Below are 13,597 nucleotides of genomic sequence, written 5' to 3' on the forward strand. Positions count from 1 at the left end.
TTTCACCAATCACAACAGCTAAACATCCAGTCCATCATGCACACACGTGACACTCCCCTCAACTTCTTAACACAGTCACCTCACCTGTTCAGATTGCTCAGGGAGTTCTTCAGAGGTGTTCAACTTTTCCATTTTCTTCCATAATTACAATTCGAATAGACTGCAGATAAACAATCCGGTGAGAAGAACTGTGATATTTAATGTAATAGCATTGCATATTTTTTTCTAAACCGTGGTCATCGGATTTTATAGCCTACAGTGCACCATTTTACTTTAATCACCGGTCAACTTCTTCATAAGCAGCGCAGGAGAAGAGGATCAATGGACGTATGATTTCTGTTGATTGTCATAATTAGACACACAACATTTTTGCCGGTGAGTGTTGGTCTCGCCCGTATGGGCAGGATATCAGTCTCCTGAATTTATTTAAACTGACGCCGGTGGTGGCGCCCGAATATGATTGAGCTGGAGTGTGGTTAGGCTAGCATTTTGTTCTCCCCAGCAGATGTGCATCTAGTTATTCTGTGCTTTGACAGTTGATTGGGAAAAGTTTGTTTCCATGTACAAGATCAGCATGGAACAGTTTGATCAACTTTCTGACTGTGAGATGCAGTTTCTTATTCAGCATGTCACGGGTCAAAGCTCAGGTAGGCTAATTAAGCCAGATCCACCCCTTCCTCGTGTGTTACATATTAATTTGGTGAAGTGCAAAGTAAATTGTAAAGAGTTAACACCACATAATGTTTCCAGAAGCTTGAAAAACGTAGCCTATTTCAGGTCTAGGATAAAGGTAAGGTACTTGGTAAGGTAAGGTTACCTTCAGGCTATGCCATTGCCATCCAATAGGTCAGCTGGAGATGAACACTGAACTTCTATCAATTCAAATCAAATGACAGTTTTAGGATTTTACATGGCCTCTATCTCTCTCTCTCTACCCATGTCTTTCTCTTTGTCTCTGTCTGTCTCTATGTTTTCCGTTTTTTTTTATTTATTTGTGTTCTGTTTCTTCCAGATATGGATGAAACTATTTACAGGTCTGCAAATGATCCCAATGGAAATGCTCACCCATTCTGGTCAGATTCTCCAAATTTGAACTTTAAGGAAGTGGAACGCTTTAGGAGGAAACTCAAGTATTTCTTCATGAACCCCTGTGAGAAGTACAAAGCTCGTGGGAGAAAGCCATGGAAACTAATTCTGCAAATAATCAAAGTTGTCATCATTACAGTTCAGGTAAGAACCAATAACCAAAATCTCCTTTTAACAGTGTGTATCTATACACAGCCTTGAAGAAATTATTGGCATGACGTGTATCGTTTTGATCTGGTTATTTTTTGTGTGTTCTAGCTGGTCTTATTTGGACTCAGTAACGAGATGGTTGTAACATTCAGAGAGGAAAACCTGATGACATTCAAGCATTTATTCCTTAAAGATTACACAGATGGCACTGCACACACATACGCACTGTACACAAAGCAAGACATGTATGACCACGTTGGATATGTCATAGAACAGGTAGGCCCTTACTAATCATTTTGGGATGCAAGATGGCATAATATTGGATTGGTGCCTTCTCTTTATTATCTTAAGAAGCACACACATGAGAGCACAAGCACACTTTGTGAGCTGGATTATTTTTGTTAACACTCCAACAACACCTGGCTCTTTATGGCTCTGAAACGCCTTCAAAAAAGTGTTCTACTAAATGGTCAAATGTGACGGATAAGTAATAATAATGATGCTAACAGACCTGATTTATATATAGGTCTATATGTAAAAGTAATAGCTTTTATTTTGGAAACTGCACATACCATTTGTGTCTAGGTATTGTGTGAAGCCTCAAGACGATCATGTTCAAACTCAAGATGGTGTGGGTTTTTGGTTTGTGTGACCTTTCCTCTTCGTTAGTTTACCAACCTCAAAAACATTTCCGTGGGAAACCATGCATACGAGAAGATTGGTCTATCCTACACCCCTCTCGTACTGTGCCAAGAGTCCTACAGAAATGGAAGCATCTCGCCGGGAAATGAGACCTTTGACATTGATGCACAAGTGGACGTTGGTAATGGTTTACTCAAAAAACTTGGTGCTTTCTGTTTAGTGTTCTGTGAAGGTGTCCCCTTTGTGTCCTTTCATCTTCAACTGTCCAACTGTTTTTCACCCCCTTGCTAGAGTGTGTGGAAATCTTTCCAATGGTCCCTTTTCACCAAACGCCTGGGAACCCATTTCCAGCAAATCTTACTTTAGATTTCAAAAGGTATAACAAAAACCATTCAGTAAATTAGACTCCAGGCTAAATACAAGCTTTGCTGCTGGATGTGTGAAGTGTACACTATGCATATATTGTCAATGGCTTTGTTTAATGCCTTTCACTTTGCGAACTTTATTTTTTTGCTTCCAGACTGCTGGCTGTGAACATTAACTTTACACTGAAAGCCATCAATCTGCAGACTGTCCAACATCATGAGTTGCCTGACTGCTATGACTTCGATATACTGGTATGTCACCTGACCAACCCTCCCTGCTTGTCTACAAACTTCCTTCCTGCAATTTGTCATTTCAAGACATGCGTAACAAAAGGGAACCAAATATGCCCTTCCACTCTGCCTGAGTTTTCCACCAGGATTGTGTCCTAAACTCAAAATAAAATGTTGGGCCATAATGTTGGTGTAAGAATTTCCTATAAGGTTGTGCGTGTTGGGGAAAGACAAATATCATAAGGGTTATGAGTAACATGTGACCAGTTAAATATAAATAGAAAAAAATGTCTCTGTGAACAGATCACCTTCAACAACAGAGCCCACAGTGGCCGAATCAAGGTGGATTTGGATCATGATGTTGAGATCAAAGAATGCAAAGACTGGAATGTCACCGGCACATGTGAGCAATCCAATATTTGATTTTGTATGTCCTATCTGCCAGATGGTGTAAATTTCTTGTGTACATTTGATGAAAGAGGAAGCATTTAGCCTGTCCTGCACATGTGTTAGGAAAAGAACAAGCTATACGAGTCTGTCTCTCTCTCTCTCTCTCTCTCTCTCTCTCTCTCTCTCTCTCTCTCTCCCTTGTTTAGCCCCAAGGAATCTTGTCTACATCCTTTTTTTTGATACCATCATCATTCTGATGTGCCTCGCATCTCTGATTCTCTGCTTGAGATCAGTTTTCACTGGAATAAAACTCCAGTCCGTAAGTCTCCCATTTTAATGGCATCAGCTGATCCAATACCTTGTTCTCCTAAACCCTCATATGTTCAGATAATCCTAAGGTTATCCCACGAGAATGCCTGTCCTGTTTAGCATTTCAATATGACATTTGCAGAGGCTATATTTTCCCTGAGTCAAAGGCTCATGACTTGGTAATGGTATTTTAGACAGTCATAATGCATCACTGGAAGTATCACGGTCCTCTCATATTCCCCTTTTTATCCATTCGTAGGAGTATACCCAGTTTTTCAGCACCTTTTATAACAAAACTGTGCCCCGGTCTGACCAAATGGAGTTTATAAATGGCTGGTACTTCCTCATCATTGTCAGCGACGCTCTGACCATCATCGGCTCCATCATAAAAATTGAGATCCAGATAAAGGTGAGAGAGGTTTGTGGACGTGCACAGGAGTGTGTGAAGGAGAGATCACGAGATGAATCACACAGAGGTTACCTCTGTTAAATAAACAAAATCTCTATGATCTGTAATGTCAACTTGAAGATGGTGGTCAGTCATAGTGGTGCTTTGTCAGTATGATTAATGTGATTTCGGTTCAGTGACAGGTATGCTAAGGGTTGTAAAGGAATGTAGCCATGTTGATGTGTGACTAGCATGATTACCTGGAAAGTAAACGACTCTAAACAACCGGCATGTTTCACCAGGATGTGACCACCTATGACCTCTGCAGTATTCTCCTGGGCACTGGCACCATGCTTGTGTGGGTAGGGGTCCTGCGATACATGGGCTACTTTAGGAAATACAACGTAAGATTGTTTTGTGTACTACAGTGTTGTTTATTTCTACTTCTCACATTCCTCATTCCTTCATTAATTGTTGAACTTCTGTCAAAAAGAGTACATCACATAATGTTAGGACTAGCAACATCTAATTTCTTTTGAGTGGTGTCTTTAACATTTTGTGCTGACTTTTTTTTGTTTTTTCCTTTGAAAGATTCTCATCATAACTCTGAGAACAGCATTCCCAAACGTGATCCGGTTCTGCTGTTGCGCTGCCATGATCTACCTGGGTTATTGCTTCTGCGGGTGGATCGTGCTGGGGCCATATCATGAAAAGGCAAGGCTCACATTCTTTAAAATACATCAACAAAATGTGGACACCATAAAGTCAGAAATTCAAGCAAACATGGGACTACCCATAGCTGTAAACTGTGATTTAGATGTATACAAATTCAGATATATTTATTTAGCTGACACATTTAAAGGTGCTCTAAGCGATGCCATGCGTTTTTTAGGCTAAAACAGTTTGTCACTTACTGCAAACATCACCTAACCAACCGCTAACTGTCTGTGTCCTGAATACACTGTAAAAAACCCAATCTCTGTGGACAGTCCAGGGGCCTGTACTATGAAGCGGGGTTACTGGCTTATCTGGGTAACTTCGAGAGTAACTTGATCACGCGTGGCATAGCTTCCCGATTAACTCGTACTACGAAAGGTGGATATGTTTTAACCTAGGTATGCTGCCATGGCAATTTACCCTGCATCTCAAACCTGCTCCGACGAGGTTATGTTCTTGGTTAACCCGAGGTTTCCGTTAACCACACCCTTTATAAGTAGCCTACCACCCCTCCACTAACAATTCGAGACAATGTCGGCGTACCTGGATGATCCATACGACATTGGAGCGCAAATCATGAGGGGCTCTCTTCGCAGGGCGAGGGGTTTTAGAGACCGCCATATATAGACTATAGCATATATATATATATATATATATATATATATATATATATATATATATATATCCGGACGATATTCTCTATGAACATATAGATTGTCAGCCGAAGGAATTCGTTATCTTTGTCAGATGATCTAGGCAGAAGTCTCTTATGTCACCCGTCATAGCAATACCCTTACGTGGACATTCATGTATTCCATCTAATCGGTGATGCTGAACATCTGAGCAAGAATACTGTATGTCCGAAAATAAATCGGACATAGGCCTAGCCGACAGTATGCTGAACATCTGAGCAAGAATAGCCTAAAATAAATCGGACATAGCCTAGCCTACAGTAGGCCTAATAAATGAAAATCACAATTTTAACAAACTTGTTGAATTGAATGTCATATTTCTGTACCCTGCACATAAAGGCTACACATTTCCACAGCACCAGAATCCGAACGAATGCCTCCCTCAACCCCTTCCACAATCGCCCTTCCACTATTATTTGCGAAGGCCAACTCCTCTGCTACTGTAAAACACTCCTTAGTAGGCTAGTGTTCAAAGACACATTTTTCTTGTTAGCTGTAAAACAGAGGCCAAGTGGAGGCTATAAGCATACTAGGCCTACATGTTTTCATAATTAAGAAATATTAATGCAAGCTATAACTATATAAACCTACTATTCTGAATAATGTGTTTGTGTTTCATTTTCACCTGCTGCCATGTGCGTTTGGCAATGGTGTTGCATCTGAAATGTTCACAGGATTAGGCATACACTAAATCAGTCAATGGGGGCTACTTAAACATTCAATTATCCTATTACTGTAATCTATATGCCCACTTCTAAATTGTGTTGCATCTGTAGGCATTTCTATGAACTCAAAATAGGCAATTTAATTATTTAAACTCATTTCAGACATTCCGCAAGCTAATCCTCCGTAACACATGTTTGAAGAACATGTGGAAATAAAACTTTACTTTTAGGCATTAAGGCTACCCGATCTGCAATACGTTGCCAACAGCCTTGCTTTGTTCACTGCCAACGTATTGGATTTTTGTCGTAGAGTGGGTTTTAATTCCTCATAACTTGTCATAATAATTGTGCATTCCTCATCCGTAAAAGGTGATTGCGTCATCATTGAAAGTGTTGACTTGCGCTGCAACACGCCCCTTTTATGTGAACGCGCACAAACTCCAATTAGGTTAACCCCGGCTCAACAAATCAACTTCATAATCAGCTTTGTAGTACCGATTAACACCACTTAAGATAACCAGGTTTTGTCAACCCCGGTTTAACAAAGTAACCCTGGGTTACATCTGGGTAGGTTAAGCTCCCTTCGTAGTACAGGCCCCAGGCTCCAAAAACGGCAACAAAAACAACCTGGGCAAACCTAGCCCATAAAAACATAACAAACTGTTCCAGCAAATCACAGATGAGATGCGCGTTTAGGAGAGTTTCAATTGCACGGGAGGGGGAGGAAGTAGCGAGCTAGCTCTTTGTTTTGTTTGAAAGTCAACAGAAGTGACATTACCCAGCATCGCTTAGAGCGCCTTTAACCAAAGCAACTTACAAATGAGGAACAACGTTCAGGCTCCATTGAAATAGGAGACCTTTTTATTAAAATAAAAAAGAGAACTAAGGTAATCGGGTGGGGAAATTGAGTTGAAAATAACACAAAGATATAGTTCAGAGAGGACGAGGAAGAAGGAAGTGTATGGTAAGTGTAAGTTAGCAATGTTAGGGTTCATTATTAAGGGGACAGAGAACACCCTTTCTCTGCTTCCTATAATGTGCAATATGTAGCCCTCGCTCATCCAGTGACACATTCTAGGTCAATAGTGTATAGACCTAGAACCTACTGGAAAACACATCCTCTGTGAATGTGGATCAATCAAATAAACAGATTTTTCTGATACTGTTGGATAATCAAAGATGGAGGTTTGATGACTTGCTGATGGTCAATGATATTTCTGGGCTAGGTTTGGGTTAGCTGGTATATAGCTAAATTTAATGCAACAGCCTAACTGGAGGTGTGACACATACCTGTCAACATTTGGGGGGGGGGTGTTCAGTACCGGATCTGTGTTTGCATATTTAATACGTTTCATACACGTGTTTCAACACTGCATTTCGGTCGTTGCTTTTACCTTACCATTACCTTACGCATGCCAGTTATGTATCCACCAGCTGCCTGCCTGCAGCCTACTTCCAAAACTCCAAAGCTGCTTGCTGTCAGATTTGTGGGCAGCCGTGGCCCACTGGTTAGCACTCTGGACTTGTAACCGGAGGGTTGCCGGTTCGAGCCCCGACCAGTGGGCTGCGGCTGAAGTGCCCTTGAGCAAGGCACCTAACCCCTCACTGCTCCCTCGAAATATTGAAGCAGGCAGCTCACTGCACGGATTAGTGTGTGCTTCACCTCACTGTGTGTTCACTGTGTGCTGTTTGTGTTTCACTAATTCACCGATTGGGTTAAATGCAGAGACCAAATTTCCCTCACGGGATCAAAAAAGTATATATACTTCTGAGGGCACAAGTTCAGTGTATCAACAAAACTCAATAACAGTTTATGTGATGTGTTAATCAATTAAATTCCCAACAATTTCACAACAGCTAGTTCTGGAGTAGGCCATTCAACTAGCCCGCTTGCTTACGACGAGACTTACGACAGTCGGCACCCGCTTCCTTATTTGGGTTTTGGGTTGCCAGGTTTTAGCCTATGATAAAACGGTTGAAATTGAAACTAAGTGATCGTGTATGTGTAGAGTGTATTTCATACACAATCTGGCAACCTGAATGGATCAATGATTTTAAAATGAAGTTTGATGGCCATGCAAATTACGGGAGTTTTCCGGGAGAAATAACAAAACGGGAGGGTGCTGGGAGATTACCTTGAAATACGGGAGAAACCCGGGAAAAACGGGAGTGTTGACCGGTATGGTGTGACAAAGCATAAGGTTAAGTTGTTGGCTGTGTTCCGGTAATTGGAAGTTGTTGTCTTTTAATCATTCTACGTTGTCTTTTAAGTCTTTTAATTATCCTACTTTATGTACTTTTTTAACTATTGGCCCTTTATGCTTTTATGTACTATTACTCTTTGCTTTTGTTCTTGAATTACCCGTGTATGAAATGTGCTTTATAAATAAACTTGCTTTACACAAGCCACACAGAGTGTCTCTTTTAACAGTTGTTCTCTCTCAATTGTTTTGCGTCTAGTTCCGCTCCCTGAACACCGTTTCTGAGTGCCTGTTCTCCCTGATCAATGGCGACGACATGTTCCCCACCTTCAAAGACATGCAACAGAAGAGCTACCTGGTGTGGCTCTACAGCCGCGTGTACCTGTACACCTTTGTGTCCCTGTTCATCTACATGGTCCTCAGTCTGTTTATCACCCTCATCACAGACACCTACGAAACTATTAAGGTACTGGCAGAACGCTCTTTGTTTGGTAAATCGGTTTGGGATCACTTTACTTGCGTTTACATTTGACATTTATTTATTGATTCATTTGGTAGACATTTTTTTTTATCCAAAGTTATTTATATATATATATATATATATATATATTTATATATATATATATATATATATATATATATATATATATATATATATATACATACACACACACACACACACACACACACACACACACACACACACACACGTCAATTATACTACAAGGACCATTGTCCCCAGAGCAACTCGGGGTTAAGTGCCTTGCTCAAGGACACAACGGTGGAAGCCGGGTATTGAGCCCACAACTTTACAGGCTACTGCACGGATGGTCCACCCATATATTAAGGTTCATGTTCACCATGTAAAGTTGTTGTTGTTGATCAATTACTGAACATCACCTTGACCAATTCCAAAGTCTAACTTTAACCTTAACCATACATGTATAGCTAACAGAGTGTCAACACATGGTTATTGAATTAATCTGTTAAAGGCTATACAAATCTAGACCTTTTCACCAGTATTCAAATGGATTGGATAGCCCACAGCCAACATTGCTATGACTTGCACAGCATGCATGCCTATACCAGAAATGAATTGACATTATGGAGATGTATTTTCTGAACCTGAGCCAACCTGCTAGTAACTTCTCTTTACTTCTCTCAGCATCAGCAGCAGGAAGGCAGTCTAGAGTCTGAGCTGCACGCCTTCATATCCGAGTGCAAAGACCTGCCCGACTCTGGCCATTACCGCCTGGACCAAAATCCTACCGTCTGTTTCCACTGTTGTCTCCCGCAGTGCAGGTGTTTCTTTACACTCTTTTTACTCTTTACTCTACTTTTATGGACCCTTTCAACAAGGTAAACACAAACAATGCTTGAACATTCTATTTGGGCCCCAATCTACTTCCTCTGCATGAAGATAACATATGGAATGTTAAAAAGGAAGTCTTGTGGGGCCAACTATGATGCTGATAATGGAACTCTCCTGAAAGGGTCCATTGACCAGTGACTGCTTCTGTGTGGTCATGTATATTGTGAGAGAGATTCTGATGTTGTCAAGCTGAAGAAGGGAAGGGTTTAGCACTAGAACGACCGTTGACTGTTGAGCGTTGGAATTTAGGGGCCGTGCACACGACGCCGGTTTTTGTGAAACCGGTGAGGTTTTGTTAACGGTTACGCCTTGCATGTACACGACGCCGGCAGTTTAGGAGACTGAAACCGTGTAGACGGCTGTAGGTGCGAAGCCGGCAACTTTATGACGACATAGCCACGGCACTCGACCTGACATGTTGCTTGTCAAAACAAACCAAACCATTTATTTATCATATTAAAATGTTTTTCTTTCCCCTGTCATGATTTATGTGCACAATGTAGCCTATCAGCCTTTAGTGGCTAAGTTAGAAGCACACGTTAGCTTAACTTAGTTAAACATTAGCTTACTGCATGTTAGTGTTGTCTCCAGTGGTGCTCAGACCTAATGCAATGCGTAGGTTAAGTAGTTGAAATTTCACATAGCAGTCACATACCTTGAAAATTAACTTTATTAGTTTAACAGTTGAATTGAAAACCGAATTGTCTGTAGTCTACTTATTTCATGCGACGGCTTAACCAGAGCACTTATTAGACATTCTCTGGCTTAACAAACTGTTTCAACAATGTTTTCTTCTATGCGATTCACGTGAAATTGTCGTGAAGCTTCTGCACAGCGGCGCCATCGACTGGTCTGGCATATGCACTACAGCACATTTAGCCGGTTACACCTCTGTGTGTACACGTGAGGTTTTTTCTTGCCGGAGTCGTTAAAGGTGTGAAAGCGGTAAGAGAAAATCCACCCGGCGGTGTCGTGTAAACGGCCTCTTAAACTCAAACATTTCACCAACAGAACTCCGTAAGTCGGTATATGGTTAAATGACTCATTACAGGGCAATTGAAGACTCTCTCGCCCGCCCCTACTGCCTGTTGGAAGAATATCCCACTTGCACGTTCGGTGTATCCGACCCACCGACCTTCAGTCTCACAAAGTCTCAGACATTTTGAGAAGCAGGATCAGTTTACATCCTGCATCCCCAGCACAGAGGCAGGTTAACGAAACACTAGCGATTGTTGCAAACGTGTGTATAATGGCAGAGCCGGCGAAGAATCAGCAAAAACCCTTGACGGAAGATGCAAAAAAAAGGAAAAAAGCTTCAGACCGAGCGAGGGCTCGCACACATATCGACACGTACAGACGCTAGGGGGAGCTTCGTCGAGAAAAAGCATCAGGCTTGCCTGGTGTCCCTTTAAGAAAGTAATTTTTTGAAAAAAAAAAAAAAAAAAAGTTGCCAAAATGACCAGTCACAGCCTTTGTAGTGTTAAAGGCAATGGGAGTTGGTAGAGCATGAAAAGCCTAAAACAATCTTTAATAATCTTATTTAAATAAATTAGTGGTTTGTATATTCATTGACTGCTTCGTACAAAAAGATCAGCTGCTTATCATGTATTTCATTGCACTTTTTGCAGATCTGATGATTATCAAGAGAGACTGCCGAGTTAGTTGCTACCAGAATGCAATTGCACCACACGAGAAACGGCGGAGAAATGTAAAAAGATTGAATTGTACTGAAATCAACATTACTGTACAGCTTTATAATCTCTAGTTGAATGTGTTGCATTATAATACAACAATAATAATGTTGGTGAGCTATTATTGTCATATGTTGTATGTAAGACCAATGAAGTACTTTAGGCAAGAGAGTCTTATTTGATCTTTTTAACATTTTGTGTCTGAAAATGAAATGTGGGACTTGCTTTAAATATACACAGTAATAATTATGCACACTGAGCAAGTACACCAACAAAATGTAGGCAATATGTTTACAGTACCTTTTACACACATTCTGATGCACTTTGGCACTTTTTCTAAGTATTGTACCTGTCTGCAATAGGTGGAGGATGAGGTGAAGGACAGTTTTTATGCACTGTGTTTTCTGTAAACCTGTATAGATAATCGTGCTTATGGGGTAAGGAGTCATCACAAAAATATGAGTAATAGCGTGGTCTTCTGTCTCTAAAGATTATAAAATTATAAAGATTGTTAAAATCAATCAATGTATAATGGTGCTTTGTTTAGATTCTGAAGAGAAATAAATATTGTGATTTGTTATGTGTTCAATAGCAATTTACTGGAAGCTTGTGGAAGCATATTACCTGTGAGGAGCAGAATTTATTTGATTTATTTATACATTTATTTATGTATTAGTTAATTGTCCTGGGGGGTATTCCAGAAAGCAGGTTTACTGGCTTAAATGGGTATGTTAACCCAGAGTTAGCGGTAAACCTGGGATTTCAGTTCCAGAAAGCTCAAAAATGATCAGGCTATGTAAGTAACTATGGTAACATAGGCTCTGAACTTAACCTGAACAAAACCTACCCCCTACCAGGTTATGTTAAATTATGTTCGGTTATTTTAGTGCATGTTCAATCAGGCCGCTATTTTTACACTTGTCACGCAATGGCGTTTCATTTTGACGAAGGTCCGATTGACAAAGAAGCACCAAATCATATAATATTCATCCGTGCAATTCACCGTGAGAGGGCGATAAGACCACGACATCACATGATCGCCTATCCATTCTTTTCCAAACGAAGTTTTCAAGAGCTTAGAGTTTTCAGCTGAATCGTAAAATATAGGCTACTTGAAAAGCATTCTCCATCCCTACATTACGCATGGTGGATTAGAATAGAATAAAATAAATCTTTAATGTAGGCTAGCTAGCCTACACCATATGGACATTTGTGTTTGGCTCACCAGACAGATGGACAAACAACATCTCAGACACATTGAAGACATAGGCTAATTAAAACAACTACAGTACAAAAAAGGGGAAACATAGCCTATAGAAAATTAATAAATAAATTTAAATATAGCTGTACAGCTCAGCCTGGTATGCATGTTGTCACTAAGTTTGGTTAAGAATGCTGATGGTATTTGGGATAAAATATTTTTTTAATAGGCTACACACGCTCTCCGACTGGGAGTTTTTGTAGTGTTGGAGACGCAGAGCATATCGGCAAGCTGTCGGTCGGTGCGTAAAGTTTGCCTTTGCCTTTTATTCTGCCTTTTATTCTCTATCTCTAAGCTGAATACTATTGCATGTTCAGATAGGCTAACTGCCAAGTGACCTTACCGTGCTCCCAAACGTCTCCTGCAGCACTGTGCCTGCGTGCACCTTATGAGAGTTCACTGAATGAATGACGCCACGGATTGGTGGCCACAAGGCATTTCAATTAACACAGAAAATTGTTATTTTTCTAAATTTCTAATTTCACAAACTATTAATGAGACATTTTAGCGAATATTCGCGTTGGAACTAGCGGAAGTATTACACATTTTAAAAAGTAAAAAACGGGTCTTGTCAAAAGGGCATTTGGACGTTAAAGGGGCAAAAGGGTAGGTGCTAGAGCCCCTGTAGCCCCCCTTCTCTGTACTTGCCTGTTTGGTTGACAGCATAAGATACCATGGTGATATAGCGACACTAAAACAGATCCACTTTCGTGTCACAGCATAGCCTGGCTTTGAGCGCAACATACCTCGCTAACCCACTAATCGAGATTCGTAGTACACCCCACTGGTGAAACGACACCATGAATACAAAAGAATAAACACTCTAAGCAACTCTGCAAAAACCTGATTGAAAATCAGAACTCAGGGGATAGACGCAAGCCACTAAATACCCCTTGGCATTCGTCTCACACCCAGAAGAGGAGGGAGTATTGCATAATAGTAAAGATGCCATGGGCAGGCTGTCCTCAAGAAGTGCATGACCTACAGTAGCAAGGAGACTAGTAAGTGGCCACCAAGACATCTGTGACTCTTAGGCTTCTGCAGCAGAGATGGATGAAACGGTGCATTCAACAAAGGAACAAACAAAAGCTTATATTAATTACCAGCTTGCCAGAAGTCATATGGGAGATTCTGAGATTGGTGTAAGAAGGTTCTACTCAGAAGCTTTTTGGCCTTTGGACTAGACGCTATGCTTGGTGTGCACTAAACATTGGCACTGTGCATCATTAGATGGATGTTAAAGTAACTTTAGCTCAAAGGGCGATTCCTAGTGACTTTTTTTTTATTGTATGGCCATATATAAATACAACACGATGACATGGTTGACACAGTCATTTTTACTTTTTTTGCTTTTACTATTAAGTTGTTTTAGAAAACACATAAAATGCAGCCACAACTGATTTTCAGACTTGGTGCCTTGATATGATTCCAAAAGTC

The 13,597-nt window shown here is 40.6% G+C and overlaps 1 protein-coding gene across 3 annotated transcripts; it reads left to right on the forward strand.

Annotated features, from left to right (window-relative positions):
* Positions 1-78: 78 nt before the first annotated feature.
* On the forward strand, positions 79-11,477 carry mcoln3b (mucolipin TRP cation channel 3b). Of its 3 annotated transcripts, XM_048252440.1 has the most exons (15): positions 79-178; positions 304-375; positions 1,013-1,230; positions 1,345-1,512; positions 1,906-2,059; positions 2,170-2,254; positions 2,399-2,495; positions 2,778-2,877; positions 3,071-3,183; positions 3,433-3,582; positions 3,864-3,965; positions 4,153-4,275; positions 8,096-8,302; positions 9,002-9,138; positions 10,837-11,477. In XM_048252440.1, the coding sequence occupies exons 3-15, from the start codon at positions 1,015-1,017 to the stop codon at positions 10,868-10,870; spliced, it is 1,686 nt and encodes a 561-aa protein (XP_048108397.1). In that variant the 5' UTR covers positions 79-178; positions 304-375; positions 1,013-1,014; the 3' UTR covers positions 10,871-11,477. The 3 variants fall into 3 exon arrangements, with proteins under 3 accessions (XP_048108397.1, XP_048108396.1, XP_048108395.1); XM_048252439.1 differs by having other exon boundaries at positions 80-375; XM_048252438.1 differs by lacking the exons at positions 79-178; positions 304-375 and adding an exon at positions 443-647.
* The last annotated feature ends 2,120 nt before the right edge of the window (positions 11,478-13,597 follow it).

Source organism: Alosa alosa, chromosome 9, assembly GCF_017589495.1.
Source record: "Alosa alosa isolate M-15738 ecotype Scorff River chromosome 9, AALO_Geno_1.1, whole genome shotgun sequence".
Taxonomy (NCBI): domain Eukaryota; kingdom Metazoa; phylum Chordata; class Actinopteri; order Clupeiformes; family Clupeidae; genus Alosa; species Alosa alosa.

Excerpts from the sequence above, each read along its gene's own strand:
- mcoln3b (XM_048252438.1), top strand. The coding sequence starts at position 560 with ATGTACAAGATCAGCATGGAACAGTTTGATCAACTTTCTGACTGTGAG. Across the intron at positions 3,966-4,152 it reads GCTACTTTAGGAAATACAAC|ATTCTCATCATAACTCTGAG; the intron begins GTAAGATTGTTT and ends TTCCTTTGAAAG. Across the intron at positions 8,303-9,001 it reads ACACCTACGAAACTATTAAG|CATCAGCAGCAGGAAGGCAG; the intron begins GTACTGGCAGAA and ends TACTTCTCTCAG.